The 16,425-nt window shown below is 35.3% G+C and overlaps 1 protein-coding gene across 1 annotated transcript in view; it reads right to left on the bottom strand.

Moving 5' to 3' along the window:
- The window catches only part of DLC1 (DLC1 Rho GTPase activating protein), a gene marked incomplete at both ends in the record, with an annotated part of 199,855 nt that extends 183,756 nt beyond the window's left edge, over nt 1-16,099 (bottom strand). Inside the window, one exon of the mRNA XM_079534612.1 lies at nt 15,056-16,099. Coding sequence (XP_079390738.1) covers nt 15,056-16,099 — 1,044 coding nt within the window. The remainder of the gene's footprint in view (nt 1-15,055) is intronic.
- Nucleotides 16,100-16,425: the final 326 nt, after the last annotated feature.

Here is a 16,425-nt window from a genome sequence, read left to right as displayed (position 1 = left end):
CATCCCTGTCAATACATCCAATCTTTGCGCTACTATTTCCTCCCTTTGGACTGGCCGTATCTTGTCCCAGGTAAGGCTGTTCATTTCACAGTAAGTGCAACTCAGCAAAAATGTCTCGTTCCTAGTGAGAAAGTAGAGAAAGTATATTTTCTGACATTCAGTGAAATCAAAGAAATGTGGGTGGCTCTGGTGACTACAAGATAATTCCCTTTAAGCATTTGTCAGAAGTAAAAGTAATCAGAGCATTCTTAAAAGATTGTACATCCCAATATGAACAGAGTATTTCTGTTTTATTCCAGAAGAAACATTTAATTTTTAAAAAAGTAATTAGATGGTTATTTCTTAACAGATTTCATTGAAATTTCAGAATTTCTGACTATCAGAGGTCAGTCAATAGGCTGAAGCTTGCAAAAAATCCCCAGATACTTTTTCTACTGTCTTTCTTTTTCTTAGATTCAGTACGTTATATTATTAAAACTAGGATATTCCTTCCTTTTGTAAGTTTTTTTTATTTAATAAGACTCAGTTACTGAAAACATTCATAAATGAAATGCTCATTTTGCCTGCATGGCACACCCTCACAATTTGATGATGTATTGGGATTCAAGGAACTCCCCAGCTGTAATACCAATCTGCCTTTGACTCAGAATAAATGACTTCTCCATTTTAATTTATTCACACTTGCTCTGATGTTGCTATCATTAACTCTTCTCACAACGTGCTAACTTTAAGTTAGAACCTCTAAACTCTAAAATAACTCAACAAGGCAAGATTTTTACTGTAAATTATGCAATAAATATTATATACTGTTTTTAACAGAAATTTTCAATAATGAATATTTCTAGAATTTCTCATACTGGCTTTTAAAGCACAAGAAATTCACAGATGGAGATCATTTCTAGAGGACAAACTGAACTAGAACAAATGAATGCTTATCTTATTTCCCTATAGAGCATGAAAAGTGATATAATCACAAAGCAACTGTTCCACACTCTGCCAAAAATTATCAAAACTACTGCCATGTAATACATCTGCACACAACACGAAGACTCCCAGAGAAAGTTAGAAGACTTTATGCTTTGGTCATGGTAGAGAAGAAAAATCTTACTATTTCTCACTGAGTAATGGAAACCATTCACGCACACAATGACCAACAATGTAACGAAGTAGATGCCACACATCCCTCCCTACACGGAGCTTCCTTGTGCATTACAGTCAACCTTTTCTGTGCTCACTGGTATAATAATCTGGGTGTAAGCCTATGACAGTGGTAAATAAAAGATAGCACCCAAGCTACATATATAACTCAAATTCAAAATATTCACTATAAATATACTTACTATACAATTCTATGCACAGAGGACTTTTCCCCCTAACTGTATAAAATTATATTTCAAACTGAAAACTACCACTGTATACCACTGAGTCAAATGTTGGAGTTCACAATAAACAGAAGAGTTTTAAAATGAACTGTAGACAAACACTTTCTTTGCATTTTTTATACCAAATGTAAAATAAAAGCCTATGGAGGACCATGAGAGAGTAATAATCTCTAGTGGCTGAATTTCTTGTTTGTCTTGAAAATCCTGGAATAACACCAGAGGAAAAGCCATCTCTATTTTCATCTCCCTTAATACTTGGTGTTCAATCACCCTTTTTTTTTTTTTTTTCTTTCCTTCTGTTTCCCTTATACAACCAAGCCTCACCTTTGTAGCACACAATTCTTTTCTTACCAAGGACTGGAGCTAGTCTTAATGGCAGTAGGGGGGGGTAGTAACTACTTTACTGCAGGGTCCTACCACCTCAGGCCAACAGAATAGTAATAGACAAGTAAATAGTTTCCTTCTGCTACAGTCAGTAATTAAGAAAGTAAAAGAAAGCTAATTATGTCAGAGATAAAAAATCCTAGTATAAAAGAGATAGCCTCACTTTTTCACAATTTCATTTCAGACGCACATTAAAAGTACTAGTCTTTAGAGTATGTAGTATCTGTTACTTGCCTCCTCACTTTTTCACTGAAGACTGAAGTTTGATTATGCTTTCATTATGTCTCCTGTCTAGTTCTCCACCATATATAGTTTAGTTTTCAAAAAAGTTTTAAGTTGAAGTGGAATAGCACAATGACTTGTAATGCTCTGGGAAACACACATGAGAAAGATGCATTCATGGAGAGCTGAACAGCTGGCCAACACAATGAACAAATTACCACAAAACTATTGGGAATTAGTGAGAAAACTAGAAAGCACAAATATGGGAGGAAAATGTTCTTCTCTAGTTTTACATTTTGATGTACATATAGTCTGATGTATCTCAGGCAGCTGAAACAAAAAAAGCAGTCTAAAAATTTCAAGAGACTGTCAAGTTTGTTTAGGAGCTAAATTTCAATCTTAAGACAGGAACCCATATTTTCCTATCAAGGAATATTTATCAAATACACCTAACTGGAAACTACAGCATTCTGACTTCTTTTAAAAATCTGTTCTGAGAAGATTTGTTGGTAGTTAACTTTGCCCAGTCATAACAGTTACGTGTCTTGCAGTCGGTTTTGCCAGGGTTAGACGAAAGTTTGGAAAGCCTTTCTGCGTCACATTGCAAATGACTGAATTGTACAATGCTATGACCTATGCTGAGAATGGAGCAGAGCTTTCATATTTTCTTCTTTTAATCCACAAGTTTTTGAAGTGTGCAGACATAAATCTGCTTCTTTTTGAAGCACTTCATTACAATCTATCAAATCAGCCATGATGTTAAAGAAAGATGCAGTGTGGACTACCAAAAAGAATCCAGTTCGCATGCTTTGTCTCTGCTCCACAGTGTCATTTTTCACCCTTAATATTATATTAATGAGAAAACTCACTTAAAAAAAAACAACACACTTCTTACCTAATGTAAAATACTACAATAGATATGTGTCTTAACCCATCAGCACAAACCTTGCAGAAAACAATGGAAAAAAATTCTGATTCTCTGGGAACTGCAAATCATGCTTGAAGATTGTAGTTCCTGAATAACACGTGCTATTGCATGATGAGAATATAGATTTTCATTTCCTCATTGTGGTATGGTAGGTTACTTATCAGCAACAAGAAAGAACACAGAATGGCTTACAATTCATGTATGTACATTTTCACAATTGAATGATGAATTTTCTCATATATAACATACCTTGCCATGTGCAGACAATTAGGAACGTAATACAAACATCCAAACATAGAATGCAGTTTAAAATGCAGATAAAAACTGTTAGATTATAGGGTTCCACAATACATGTCATAAAAACAACGTCACATCTCATACACTTTTACTAGTTCAAAGACTCAGAATAATAAGAGCAAAAGCATCTGTCATGGACCAGTATAGGATAAGCCCCTTCAGCCAGACATAATGAGCACTGAGGAAGGTAAAAATAGATAAGGGAGAAAAAAGTGTGCTGATAATAAGAATGGCAGATAGTTTATTCTTTAGCAAATCAGCATGCTGGACTTCAAAGAGAAAGGTTTGACACCTGCCTTTCACACCGAGTTTGTTCCACACACATGTATTATTTCAGCAGATGGGACCAAAAAACACATCTGAGCAGTCAATAAGAATCAGACACTGGTTCATGTGGATCCTCTGTGTGCATGAAAGCAAAAGTAAAGTGTATCCACAAGAATACACAAAAGGGGGGAAAAAAAAAAGAAAAAGAGCCCAACCTCAAAAAAATAAAAACCCAGGAACTACAAACAAAAGCAGCACTTACCTACTCTGACATTCTGAATAACTTCCTCTTTTTTCTCTCACAGGAATTGCTTGTGTTGTTTTCTGGCCTGTGTACTAATGTGATTACTTAGAAGTGATATGCTAAGTTAAAAACAGATAGGTTTCTCCCCATTTTAATGGATGGGTTACTTCTGGGTTCACTAATTATTTTTGTGTTAATCTTTTCTTTTTCCTCCTATAGTTGCAGAGCTATGAAATTAAGAAAGTGCATATGTACTTGTGAAAACATTTCACAAGTGACTTTTTTTTTTTTATTAGGAGTCAGTGTTGTAACTGAATAAAATAGCTGTAACAGTAATTAAAACAAGTACATACTTTCAGCTACTAGCTCTGTGAAATCCTCCTTTCCCACCTAGTGCCATGCTTCAGCAACAGTGAGGTGACATCATGAGATGTCACAAGCAGATGCAGAAGTTTAACAGAATTTAACAGAAGCAGAGTTTAACAGATTGATTATAATTGTGTTATCCCATTTTGGTCAAAACAAAATTTTCATAAGTTTTTAAAACAGCACTGTTATAGCAGAGGCTGGTAGAAAGCATAGAGATGGAAAATCTGTTTCTATTTCAGTTGTATATCTGGTAAGACGGAAAATTTTTCAAGTCTACACAGATGGTAAATAAATTTCTGCTACATGAGGCAGTTCCTGGAATAAAAAAATTTCTCAAATAATAAGTGCCAATTTTTTTTATTTTTATTTTTTTTTTTTAAGTTAAGGCTTATTTTTAACTTTCCCAGGGACATGTTGAGAGAACTGCAGAAGTGTCCTTTCACCTCCAGAATTCTGGTCTAAATCCAGAAATAGCCTCTAACACTGCTCTTAGCATAGCTGAGTTTTCTTTACACTTTAAAAGATGTTTCAAAGCAAAGATCAAAGCTTCACAATTACACTTTGCTGCTGGTAAACATTCCTGCTGAATGTCACAGTTAGAAAATAAAAAACATCTTTTTGAATCCTGAGACAATCATCAATGACTAACTCTGCTGACATTTAAGCTGTCATTATTATGCTCCACGAGGCAGTGCTTTTGCTTCACAGAGGATAGGCTTTCTTCATCATTTTCTCAGGGTTCAAGCTGTTAGAAAGTGAAATGGAAGGGACTAGGAGAGGAAGCACAGAACCAGGGAACAAGCCAGTGTACGCTACATCAGCTGACCAAGTTATGAGAAGTTATTTTATATATACACATATATACACACACACACGTATTTTGTCAGATAGACTTTTAAAAGGATTTGAGAAGATGTTTTTACCCAACTACAGAAATGAGAGCTGGGTTATGGGACTATGATTGTGTTGGTGTTTAGAACGCTCTTGCTACAAAAAAGTTTTAGAACAAGTCATGGAAATCTCATCCTTTCTCAAATAACTTCATATTCCCTTCATAAGCTGTTCATTGAGTGTATGACTCTGTGTGGCTCCTGTATGAAGCGATGATACTCACAAGCAAAGAAATGCACAACACTCTTAAATCACTGAGGGATCTTTCCCTTACACAATCATGAGAAAAAACAAGTCTAAGAAATTAAATACTGCCACACTGAGCTTAATGCATGAAACAAGGAAAAAATAATCAGATAATTTCTGGAAAGGCAGGAATGAAGGGGAAGAATTAGTAATTTTTAACAAGTTCACAAAAAGAATACGTATAAGATGAAGACATTTTTTGTCTGAGGGTGTGGCTGACACTAAACAAAAGAAAAAGAAAATACATTCTAATTTGAAGTTTCTGTTCCCAAGAGAGCAGAATTCAGGAACATAAGCTTTTCTTCTGAATCGGATTAAAGCTGCTTCACCCCCAGTTGTAAGAATTCATAGGCCTTAGTCTGCAAATGTTGCAATTGATTCACATAAAATACACATTGCAAAAGAACCTGCAGTAAGTAATGCAATATGATTTTTCCAAAAGCTTAATAGAATGCTTGGAAAATTTGCTAATTTACAAGTCCTGCAGAATAACATCCACAAGAATGTTAATCAAGGAACATCTATGGAGAAACATCTCCCAAAATTGTCCTTGAATTTTACCATCAGTAGTGAGGAATGCTTGGAAACAGTTCATTTAGGAGTTGTTTCTGTGAGCTGAGAAAGCTTTGTGCGATTTAGAGTGGAATAATCATGCTACATAGAAAATAAACAGATTTTCACCCACCTATGTGACAGTCTCTCAATATTTCTGTCCTGTTTGTCCTATTTCATTCTCTTATCTACTTTCTTGCTGTTTTTACCTACTATATAAGTATAAAGCCTAAACAGGGTACTGCTCATCTACCACATCAAATTATCATCTAGCAAATAGTAGAGAATTTTTGTAAACAGATAAGTTTACAGTGCAGGAATAAATTCAGTGGACATAGTGAAGTGTCATGCAAGGATACAGTCACTAATGAATTTCCACGTGACTAATATAGATCAGCATTTAACAGAATTTTAAAGGAGAGTATTTTAAAAAAATCTGGATGTAGGAAAGTAGCACAGTTTATGATCCCAAATTTTTGCTTGTGGTCACAATTTTTCATTTTCAGCACAGTAAAACATAACAGCTTATAACATATTTTGGAACAAAAAATTTGTGCTTCACAAGCCATAAGCTTTAATATCACTGAATTTTTTCATGCATTTCTTTTCTTCATTCCACCATGAATCACATTTCAATGATTATCAGTGCATGTAAACCATTTTTTTAAAAAGATAACAATAATAACACCCAAGATATGAAAACCTGTAGTACAAGAACAGAATCAGCTTCTTAAGAGGTTTTTGTTGTTGCTGTTATTAGTGGATATATTGAGAAATATATTTTAGGTTAAAAAAAACCTATCCAAGTGAGTAAGACACTCAAGATATCCAGATAACATCCTTTGTTTAATTGAATTTGTTTTGTGCAAATTGTTAGGGAAGGAGACATCCCACAGGAAAGGATAAACAAGTTTCCATTTAACATAAATATTTTACATATTGCATTTGCTATTTTTAGTCTTATGTAAGGTGAGACTGCAAAAACAACAGGAACATCAAGATACGAAAGTTATTACTGTAATAGGGCACATTATCAAAGGACATTCTTGGGTTACATAGAGCCAATTTTTCATTAACAGAGCATGCATAAGCCAAACTCCTTGTATTCTACTATTGTGGAAATGCGAGACATCAGCTACAACAGACTTATGAAGGAGACTAAGGTTCTGGTTTACATTTGTAATACATTTACCTCAGCGCGCGCGCGTGCACACACACGCACACACATACAGAGAGTTGCACTGTTGCTCAGACTTTTTTCCCTGGGGAAAGAATATCCTTCTAAATTTGAATTCATAACCATTTTAGGCCATATCCTCTGGAGATTGGAATGCTTTTTGGCAGCAGAAGCAGTATTACTTCATTTTGCAAAGCAATGTTCAATACACCCTATCTGTGACATAGACCATCTCGTCACCACAAATCTCTTACATTGCCATTACGAGAGAGAGAGAGCTGCACAAGGACATGAGCGTGAGCAACACATTTTTAGGTAGCTTTCAACAAGTACTGCCATGTTGGGAAGTAAGCATAAGAAAAGCTGTGAAAAACATTTTGCAGATTGCTCCCACCCTGCTACAGTTAAGCCCTTTGGGGTCTCATTTACTTTCTATACTTTTCATTGTTGGAATTGGTCAGATACCTGTGGACTTATCCACCAGTGTACTAGTATGGCCAAACACTCCTTAACAGCTGTGGTAAAGCTGTTACTACTGCAAAGTCTTAGCCACAAAAATGCAGTGCATTTACTATTATGCCATTTTAGGAAGTCAGTCACTGGTCCACTTACCATGACCTAGAAATAACAATTTACAGACTACAAACAGCAAAAAATTGTCCTTTTCCAATCAGAACTTCCTAAAGATTTGTTTTAAAAGCAACCAAAAATGTTTCACAAATTTCATTTTTATCAATTACTTCAAACTCAGGCAAAATCAGATATTTCTCAGTATTAACTGTGGGAAATGGATTGATTGTGGAAGTGTCTAATACCAGTTTGGTAGAATGATCTTGTGTGACTATGAACCATGTATAAATACAAATACTTTCATGACCATTTTAGGCAGCTGAAATCCAACTAATGCACAACTTGATGTGCAACAGTCTCTCGGTTTGTAGTCTAGACAACTCTGGCAGCCTCTAAAATTTATTGCAGAGCACTGTCACAAAAATGTGCCAAAGTAAAATTTGCATAAAGGTTATACTGTAATGGCCTGGCAATCATCCCATCCTGTTCTGAGCTTGTTTTAAATACTTTTCAGATTGTTTGAAATACATCATACTTCAGTCCAAACACAAAGGAAGTCTGTGGGAAAGCATTCTTTAGCTTCCCAGATGGAGACAATATTTATAATACATATTTTTGTGAGAGTGATAGAGAAAATTCATAGTCATCTAATCACATTAATAAGAATGTTTTATGATCACTACTTCCACTAATTACCATAGCTAATATGCATGATTTAAAAAAAAATAATTAAAACCAGTTGTTTTAGACAATTTAATTTTTTTTTTATTACATCTTCATTATTAAATGGTAAATTTAGGAAGTAAATTTTCAATGCAGAAAAGAGAAATATTCGTGACAACCTAGATGGTTTAAATTTTTCTTTTGTTTTCGTTTGTTTGTTTTCATTATTAAAGAAATCATACTACTCATTTTGCTTTACTTACAGCTATATCCAGATTCTTCCTGGTGCCTTTAAAATTACGACCATTTAGTAGCAATGTGCAAATGCAGCAAATTCTTTGTGGTGAAGCAACTGTTGATCTCTGTAGCCCACTGTACTAATACTACAGACTTGCTCTGAGACATGAGTTGCAACTAACTTTCCAAAAGCTGTTGTGGCTTCAGATCTCTCATCAGTTTTAGATAGTGTTCATATTAACATTATGAGTTTGGAAAAACAGATGAGTATTCTTTCCTAAAATGTTTAGAAACTGAGTCTGAAAATGAAGAGATGTAGATGCAGAACAAAAGCATGAGAAAACATTCAGACTGTTTGGATGGTCATCTTTAAAAAGAGATTATCAAATTACCAGTATTTATGTTAATCACTGTTGTCCTTCACAAAATCATTCCCTAGATGCCAAGATGATATTATTCATTCTTGTGTATAAAAACAAAGCGATTCTGGCATAAGAGCTGGACTGAATTATGCAGGAAAGAGAGTAAAAGAACCATATGATTCAATTGCAATTTTGCTGTGATGCGTGCTTCTACATTACTAGCTTCTGTCCCAAGGTTGTAACACCCAAGTTCAGCCAGGCTCTTAAACATATTAAAAAAAAACAAAACAGAGTCATTCCACTGACTGCATTAATTCTTTCCTAATGTCTGTATTTAAGCAATGAAGCCTTGGTCTCCTATGACCAGTGTTCATAGTTTTGGAATTTCTGATAGCCTTCATAATCTGAGAATGTAGGAGATCACATTCTGCTTGTTGAATTGCACTAGAATTTTTGCAAGATAATGTTTTTTTAGAAAATACATAATGGGAAAACAAACTACAAAATGCATACATTATTACTTTTTTTTTTTTTTCTTTGGTGGGGAAGGGGACAAATTAAATAAAATCACTAACTTTTGCAGCTATAGAATCATAGAATCCTTATAGTTGGAAAGGGTCTCTGGAGGCCATCCAGACCAAATCCCCGGCAACAAACAGTGACAGCACAACTAGATCAGGTCCACTGCCTCACCTTGAAAGTCTCCACAAATCCCTACACTACCTAGGGTTACATTCCCTTACTGTAAAAGATTGTTTCCTTATATCTGACCTAAATCTATGCTCCTGAATGAAGCTTGAAACCATTTCCCTTTTCTCTATCAACTCAGACTCCACTAAAGAGTCTGTCCCCTTCTTTCCTGTAGCTCCATTTTAAATCACAGTGCTCTAGCTGACCCACATTTGCAGGCTAAAGCTTAGGATAAAGTAAATTCAATTTCCTATAGCCAAATCATGATATAGCAAAATTAACATTCCAATTTTTAATTGTTTCTGCATTTTCTTGTTATTTATTTCTGTACTTTCATTTCTGTGCTGTCAAGTTTTTGAACCAGGACATGTGCTTAAGTTGACTTGAGTTTGTTAGAATGCAACTCCAGCTAGTTTGCAAGTCTGCGTCAGCCATTATTACTTATGTAGCAATAATTTAACTTAGAACATCAATAACACAATTTCCATACAGAAATACACTCTAATAGCTATGCTAAATTATAACTTAAAAACTGAAATGAAAAAGGAAGTACCATTAAATTATCCCAGTTCAACAAAGACAGGATTGTGACAAATGGAGATTAAGAATTCAGAAAGACATACTTTGTGACAATTCTAGAAACTCGTGTCGGGTATTTTTACAACAATACAATAAGAAATAACAATACAATAACAATATTTTTACAACAATACAATAAGAAATAGATCTAAAATGTTGGATACTATTGCTCACAACAGGTTGACACTACTTTTAAAAGAAGAATCTAATGCTTTCTAACTCACCATAAGAAGCAACATGTTAGTCTTATGAGTTTACTACAAATTATAGCAGAAGAAAGTCAGTCATCACACCTCACAAACTCAAATACCAAATATGGACAGAAAGGTCTGAATTCAACTAAAAAACTCTTCTTTTCAAATATTAATATAGTAGTAATTGATGAAATAATGAAACAAACTGTTTTGCATCAGTACAGAAAACACAAAACCACATTTCAGAGCTCACAATTTTAGCGTGGGGAAAAGGCACTGCTTTATAGAACTTGGTCACCCTTTTCTACCCAGGCTTCTTTCTTCATTTACTGCCATTCTTTTGATTATCTTTTTCCTTAATTAATTTGCATCTTATTGACATTGGTTTATATTGGTCATATCCTTAAGTATCCATTGCCCTGATTGTTATACTCTTTAATTTTGTAAGAATGTTTTAGAAATAACATTGACTACTTGCAACTGGAAAGCTTTTCAGTAGGCCACCACAGAGTTAGAAATAGTAAATATAAAATGGAAGTTTGATGAAGGAGCAGTGAGAAAATCATACTCTGAAATTGTTGCTAATTTTCAGAATCACATAAGCAAAATCTTTTAATGAAACTTAAATGCAGTCACATGAAGAGAAACTGATAAAAATTCACCAAATATACTCCAATTAGTTTTTCATTTCAATTAGTTCTTTCTAAAGTAATATCCTGCATACGTATTCTTGGAAGGAATAGAACTGACATAAACTCCCAATCACCAGGCACAATATATCAACTACCTTTCCTGAAACCAATCATATATTAATTTCTTATTTCCTTGCATTTCCTTTGCAATAAATACACCCATGCTCTTTCACTACTCATCTTACAAAATTTATTAATATTGTTTATCAAATATCTGCATAGCAAAACAATCTACAAACAGTACCTCTATCTTATAGGCCACAGAGAACACGCGTTCCATAGAGTCAATAAGTCCACATTCAAAATAGATAAGCTGCACAACAGATTTCACTGGCAAATCCTGAGAGAAAAATCCTATCTAACAAAGAGAACACGCAGGAGTGGCAACAAAAACAGGTACAGTCAGAGCTCAGCTGTACGTACTCAGACTCAGCCAACCTTACACCTCCAAGTAAAATCTCCCTCCACCTCATGCCACCAGGCTCAACACAGAGAGACCACAGATGAAAACCAAGACTGCTCTACTTCGTTCAGGACAGTCAGGATGCACAGGTGAGCAGCCGGGCTCTCTGAATGTTTCCCCAAATGGGCAGAGATGGGTGTGCCAATGAGTGCCAATGCCTGGTCTGGGTATGAAAAGCAGCACCTGGGAAAATACTACAGCTTGCAACACCACAACTGTCAGCAATTTTGATAGGAAGTGAAGATTTATTGTGAAACATTACTATTTTGTGTTGAAAAATGGTTTCAACTAATATGTTACAGTTCTGATGCACTTGTGCACCTACTCAGTAGTCCTCAGTGGGTATTTTGCTGGTTAGCTCTAAAACTGATTAAATGGGCAGCTTGGAGGGCATAAGAAAATATTCACAAGATTCTTTATAGAGTAATGGCCACTGTCCCCCACTTTTTTTTTTTTTTTTTTTTTCTGTAGTATTCACAGAGAATACTAGAATAAATAATAAAGAATAAAGAATGCTTTGTTCTCTAATACTTTCACTGCACTATGTGTGAACATACTGCACAGCATTGAGATTCCTGTGAATTAAAAACATTACAGAGCAGTCATTAGTTTCACAGATTATTCCAGTTTTTTGGAAAAAAAGAATTTACGAGTATAACTTTTCTAAATCTAAAATGTATTTAACCAAGGACAGTAGATACTAACTGCTGTTACCACATTCAACAAATTCATTTATGCTTTTGCTATTCTGCACTATTAATTACCATCGGTTTTATGTTGTGGATAAACAGAATTGATTTTCAGTCAAGAGAATAAGTGGAAAGCTTGATTAATGCAGTATCTTTCATTTAGACCTAACATCATTATCTTCTCACGATTATATTCATGCCCTTCCTACTTCAGAAACCTAGGAAGTCTTCTTCAGAAAGCAAAGGAGAAGAGGGTACTTTGCATAAACCATAAGAATGCTGGCATCTTGAAAGAATGCTGTACAGCTGGACCTGTTTGCAAAAAGCATCTGCAGTGTCAGCACATCCATCAAGACTAAAACAATCTACAGCAGTAGAGCTAGCGTTGGTCAAAGATACTAAACTTTAAGACCTTAAGCCCTCAAAATGACATTCATCTACAAAGCAAGCTCCACAGATCCATGCTATCTCACCTCAGCTTTAGTCTAAAAGCAGCAGATCTAAAGATAAGAGGAGAGGTCATGCTCTGTTTCCACAATTAAAAGCAGTTTAAAATATGTTAACGAGGAACAGGTTTTCAGAAGAATTTGTTACCAGGAAGAGCAGAATGATCTCTACTCAGAGGTCCTAAGATCTTAGCTGTCACTGAGGTACCTGACTTTCATCAATTTTCTATGATCCCGCAGGGCACAATCTCAAGGTGCAAATGCCCAAATATCTCTAGCAATTTATCTCCATATTCTTCTTCCAGTATTCTGACCCTTATGAATATATATTTAGGTGCAACAATAATTGATGCTGAGCATTAGTCAGACAGTGGTACGTTTTAGGCCTTGACCGTACTGTTTGAACTGCTGACCTTGAGAGAAAAGGTTTTATATATCACTCCCAATTCCGTAAGTCTTCCTGTCACTGCAAAGCAAATACTTGACTTTTATGGATGGATTCAGTTTCAAGTCAGTTGTTTTTCCAATGTCTTGTTAAAGTTACAAAAGTGGCTTTCAGGGAGCGTTTGTAAACTTATGCACATTTTTCATTACAGATCATTACCAGCACAGACAGGCCTTTTTGTAATATAATGTATGATTAGCTATAAGTCAAAATATCCCACAAGCAGGAACATTGTTTGTAGAAGTGTCCTGCAGACTTAGAGGTAAATAACAACAGAAGCAACAGCATATCACAGCTTTCCTCTTTTTGGTAGAGTTCTTTAACCACAGTGTTACTAGACAAATCTTCCAGATCTCCAGATTCTGTCCCCCTTGACCATGAGCACAGCTTTGCAGTTGCTGTAGCCATGCAACTCTCATCCTTCCCCCCCAAAAACAACTTATTTTGCTTCTTTCTATGATTAATTTACTTTCTTAGCTATTCTCATTGGAACCTTTACATTCTATATAAATAGTTAAAGGCACAAAGCACAAATATATTCTCAATTTTAAGATACATAGTAGCTACAATTTTCAAAGCTATTAAAAATACATTACAATGGAAGTTATTGTGGACAGAGTTGTGATGTATCTGTATATAATAAAAAGAAGTTAAACCCTTATTTTCAAATAAGAGTTTGAAACTATACTATAAAAATGAAACCAGCTAACAGGAGGAAAAGTATGCCTGAATATGAACAAATACACTTAGTAAAAAAGAAAAATAAATGCAGAAAGAGCAGTTGAGAATATAGTTACACAGTTAATTCATTATCAAATATGACATAAATTGGAACTGTTATCTACCCATTAGTTAAGTTCAGCATTTTTGGTCCTTCTACATGGTTCATCATGTTTTATAATTGTAACAGGCACAGCTGCTGCAGAGTCAGTTGAGGAGCCACTGCATTAACAGATTGCATGAACTACTAAAGGAAAACTGGAATTCTAAGCTTCTGAAATCTTTTGCAAATGTTCAGCTTTCAATCATGTAACTTGAGTGTTAATTTTACCACAGGAGAACAGTGGCCAGCAACTCAGGATACTGTGTTGGTGTACAGTACTCACAAACATGTGAGTTTGTGCTCTAAGATTTGCAGTTCTACTGAGATGCTACAGCTGATGGGAAAAAACAAGAAAACAAAAAACAAACAAACAAAAAAAACAATTAATAGAAACCTGATTTACAAAAAAAAACAGTCAAAAAAGGCTGAATGGTAACAAATTAAAAAAAAGAGAGAGAGGAGGGAGGAGTAAATAATTAGACACTGGTTATTAGCAAGAATTAGCAGCATAGCTGGGAAAGCCAGAATACAGGATGAATTCTGTAATGCCACAGCCAGCAAAACTCCTTCCACAAAAGCCATTACAAGTTTTATTACTGGAGAATCAGCCCATTAAAAGCTTTAGAATTATGCTCCTTTTTACTTTGCATGGAAAGGGAAACTCTCTGGTGCTGTAAAATTACAAAACATTGTTTTGTACTTTTTTTGTAAGAACATTTTCTCACAGGGCTTTGCTGAAAACCAAAGAATTTCAATTTTTTTTCCTTCCCCGCTCCCCTCCCCCTGCATTTCTTTTCTTCCTTTTAAAGTTTAGTTCCACTTTTCCATTGTACCTCCACTTCCTTTTTTAAAACAAGACTTCCATGCCACTGGACACAATTTCTTTTGTAAGACAACTAATTACATCTGATAGTAGCAGAAAAAAAACAAAAACAAAAACAAATCCATAGAAGGTGCTTATTCATTTAGCCATGATCAACACATATAAAACCACATATATATATATAATAAATTTGATACAAAGTACATTTCAAACTCACAGTTCAGCCATTTTTTAACATTAAAAAGAGTTCTTGAAACTAAGTTGTATAGTCACATTTTTCTCACTATTTCGAGAAAAAGCTGAGTAGATAATGAAAAAGGCTGGAAAAAAATATCTCCAAACAGTAAGACACAGAATTACCTTTGTAAGAAATTGAGAGAAAATGTTAGAAAGAATCTTTGTACTTTATGAGCATCCTACCTTTTTTTTGCGCAGTTTCACTTGACTGTCTGAATATTCTTGTGTGGTCAAATCAATCCTTAAATGTAAACACTGAGTGTCTTCTGCTGAACTGACATTTGAAAGGCATTTGTTTTCAGGGGCCACTTGAGGTTCAGTGAAACTACTTTCATCCAGACCATTTTCCACTGCTGGAACATGAGAGCAAGGAGAAGATTGCATAAGGCACTCACTGGGTTCCACTGCTGAGCATGGCTGTCTATCAATGCTGGGGCATGAATCAGAAGAAATCCCACTCTGTACCAAATTACATTCAGACTTTCCAAGGCTGTCTTTAAAAGCATCAGATTTCCTGCGCTGTTGTGCAATAACAGCAGTATGAAGCAGCTGTTTCCCAGGCATAATAATTTCTTTCACATTTGGAGAATTAAAAAGATTTTCTTTCTCTACTTGTACTACCTCGTTTAAGGCTTCATAACTACAAAGCTCCAGGCTTTGGCCAATACTGCCACAAATATCTTCTTCCATCTTCTCTTTTGGAACTGTGTCCCCATCTCCAATTATGCCAGATGTTTCAGCTTCCTCATTACACTCTGTTTTTTGTACCACCTGTCTTAAGGAGCCTGCTCCGTTTAAACTCTCTTCTTCATCTTTTAGTTCCCTTCCAACAGCAGTGATATGGTGATTAACGCCATTCAGGTTGAGTGCAGGATAGTCATCATCATCATCATCATCATCATCATCAGACACATGGACTAGAGTTTCTGTGCTGGCCTCCAGAAAATGCTCTTCATGGTTTTCATTTTCATCCAATTCCTTTGACACATTTCCAAGCTGCTTTGCAGGGAAGCCAGTTGGCTCTCCACCATGACAACACTCTGGAAATGAAGCACATTTTTCTTTCCGGTCCACATTCAAAATTTCATCTTTTTCCATACTTATCTGCAAGTTATCAGCTACGAGTCCATGACGACATGCTGTATTATACTCCACAGACTCCAAAGCCAATCCCATCCACTGGGTCACATGCTCTTCCCAGCTTTTCTTTCTGATTGCTAGAGACATGTCATAACAGTTCAGCAGCGGGATACAGCATACCTTCCACAGTGGAGCAGAGGTGTCATGGCTGCTCTGCACTGCTCCAGAGAGAGAGAGTGCTTCATCATTTTAACACCTGCAAGAATAAAAAAACAAAAACAAACAAAAAAAACCCCAACAAGGTTATTGAGTCAACTCCAAACATTAAAAAAAAAAAAAAAGAGAGAGAGAGAAAAGAAGAAACAGTTTAAACAAAAGTGTAAAAGCAAGATAAGGACGTGGGACCAGAAGGACAGGAATTCAGAAGACTGTTTTGTTTAAAGTTTTAATAGTTTTCATACAAAACTTGACAG

Source organism: Tetrao urogallus, assembly GCF_951394365.1.
Source record: "Tetrao urogallus genome assembly, chromosome: 4".
Classification (NCBI taxonomy): Eukaryota; Metazoa; Chordata; class Aves; order Galliformes; family Phasianidae; genus Tetrao; species Tetrao urogallus.
Note: the sequence above shows the minus strand (reverse complement) of the source record. Positions and strands in the feature narration are given on the sequence as shown.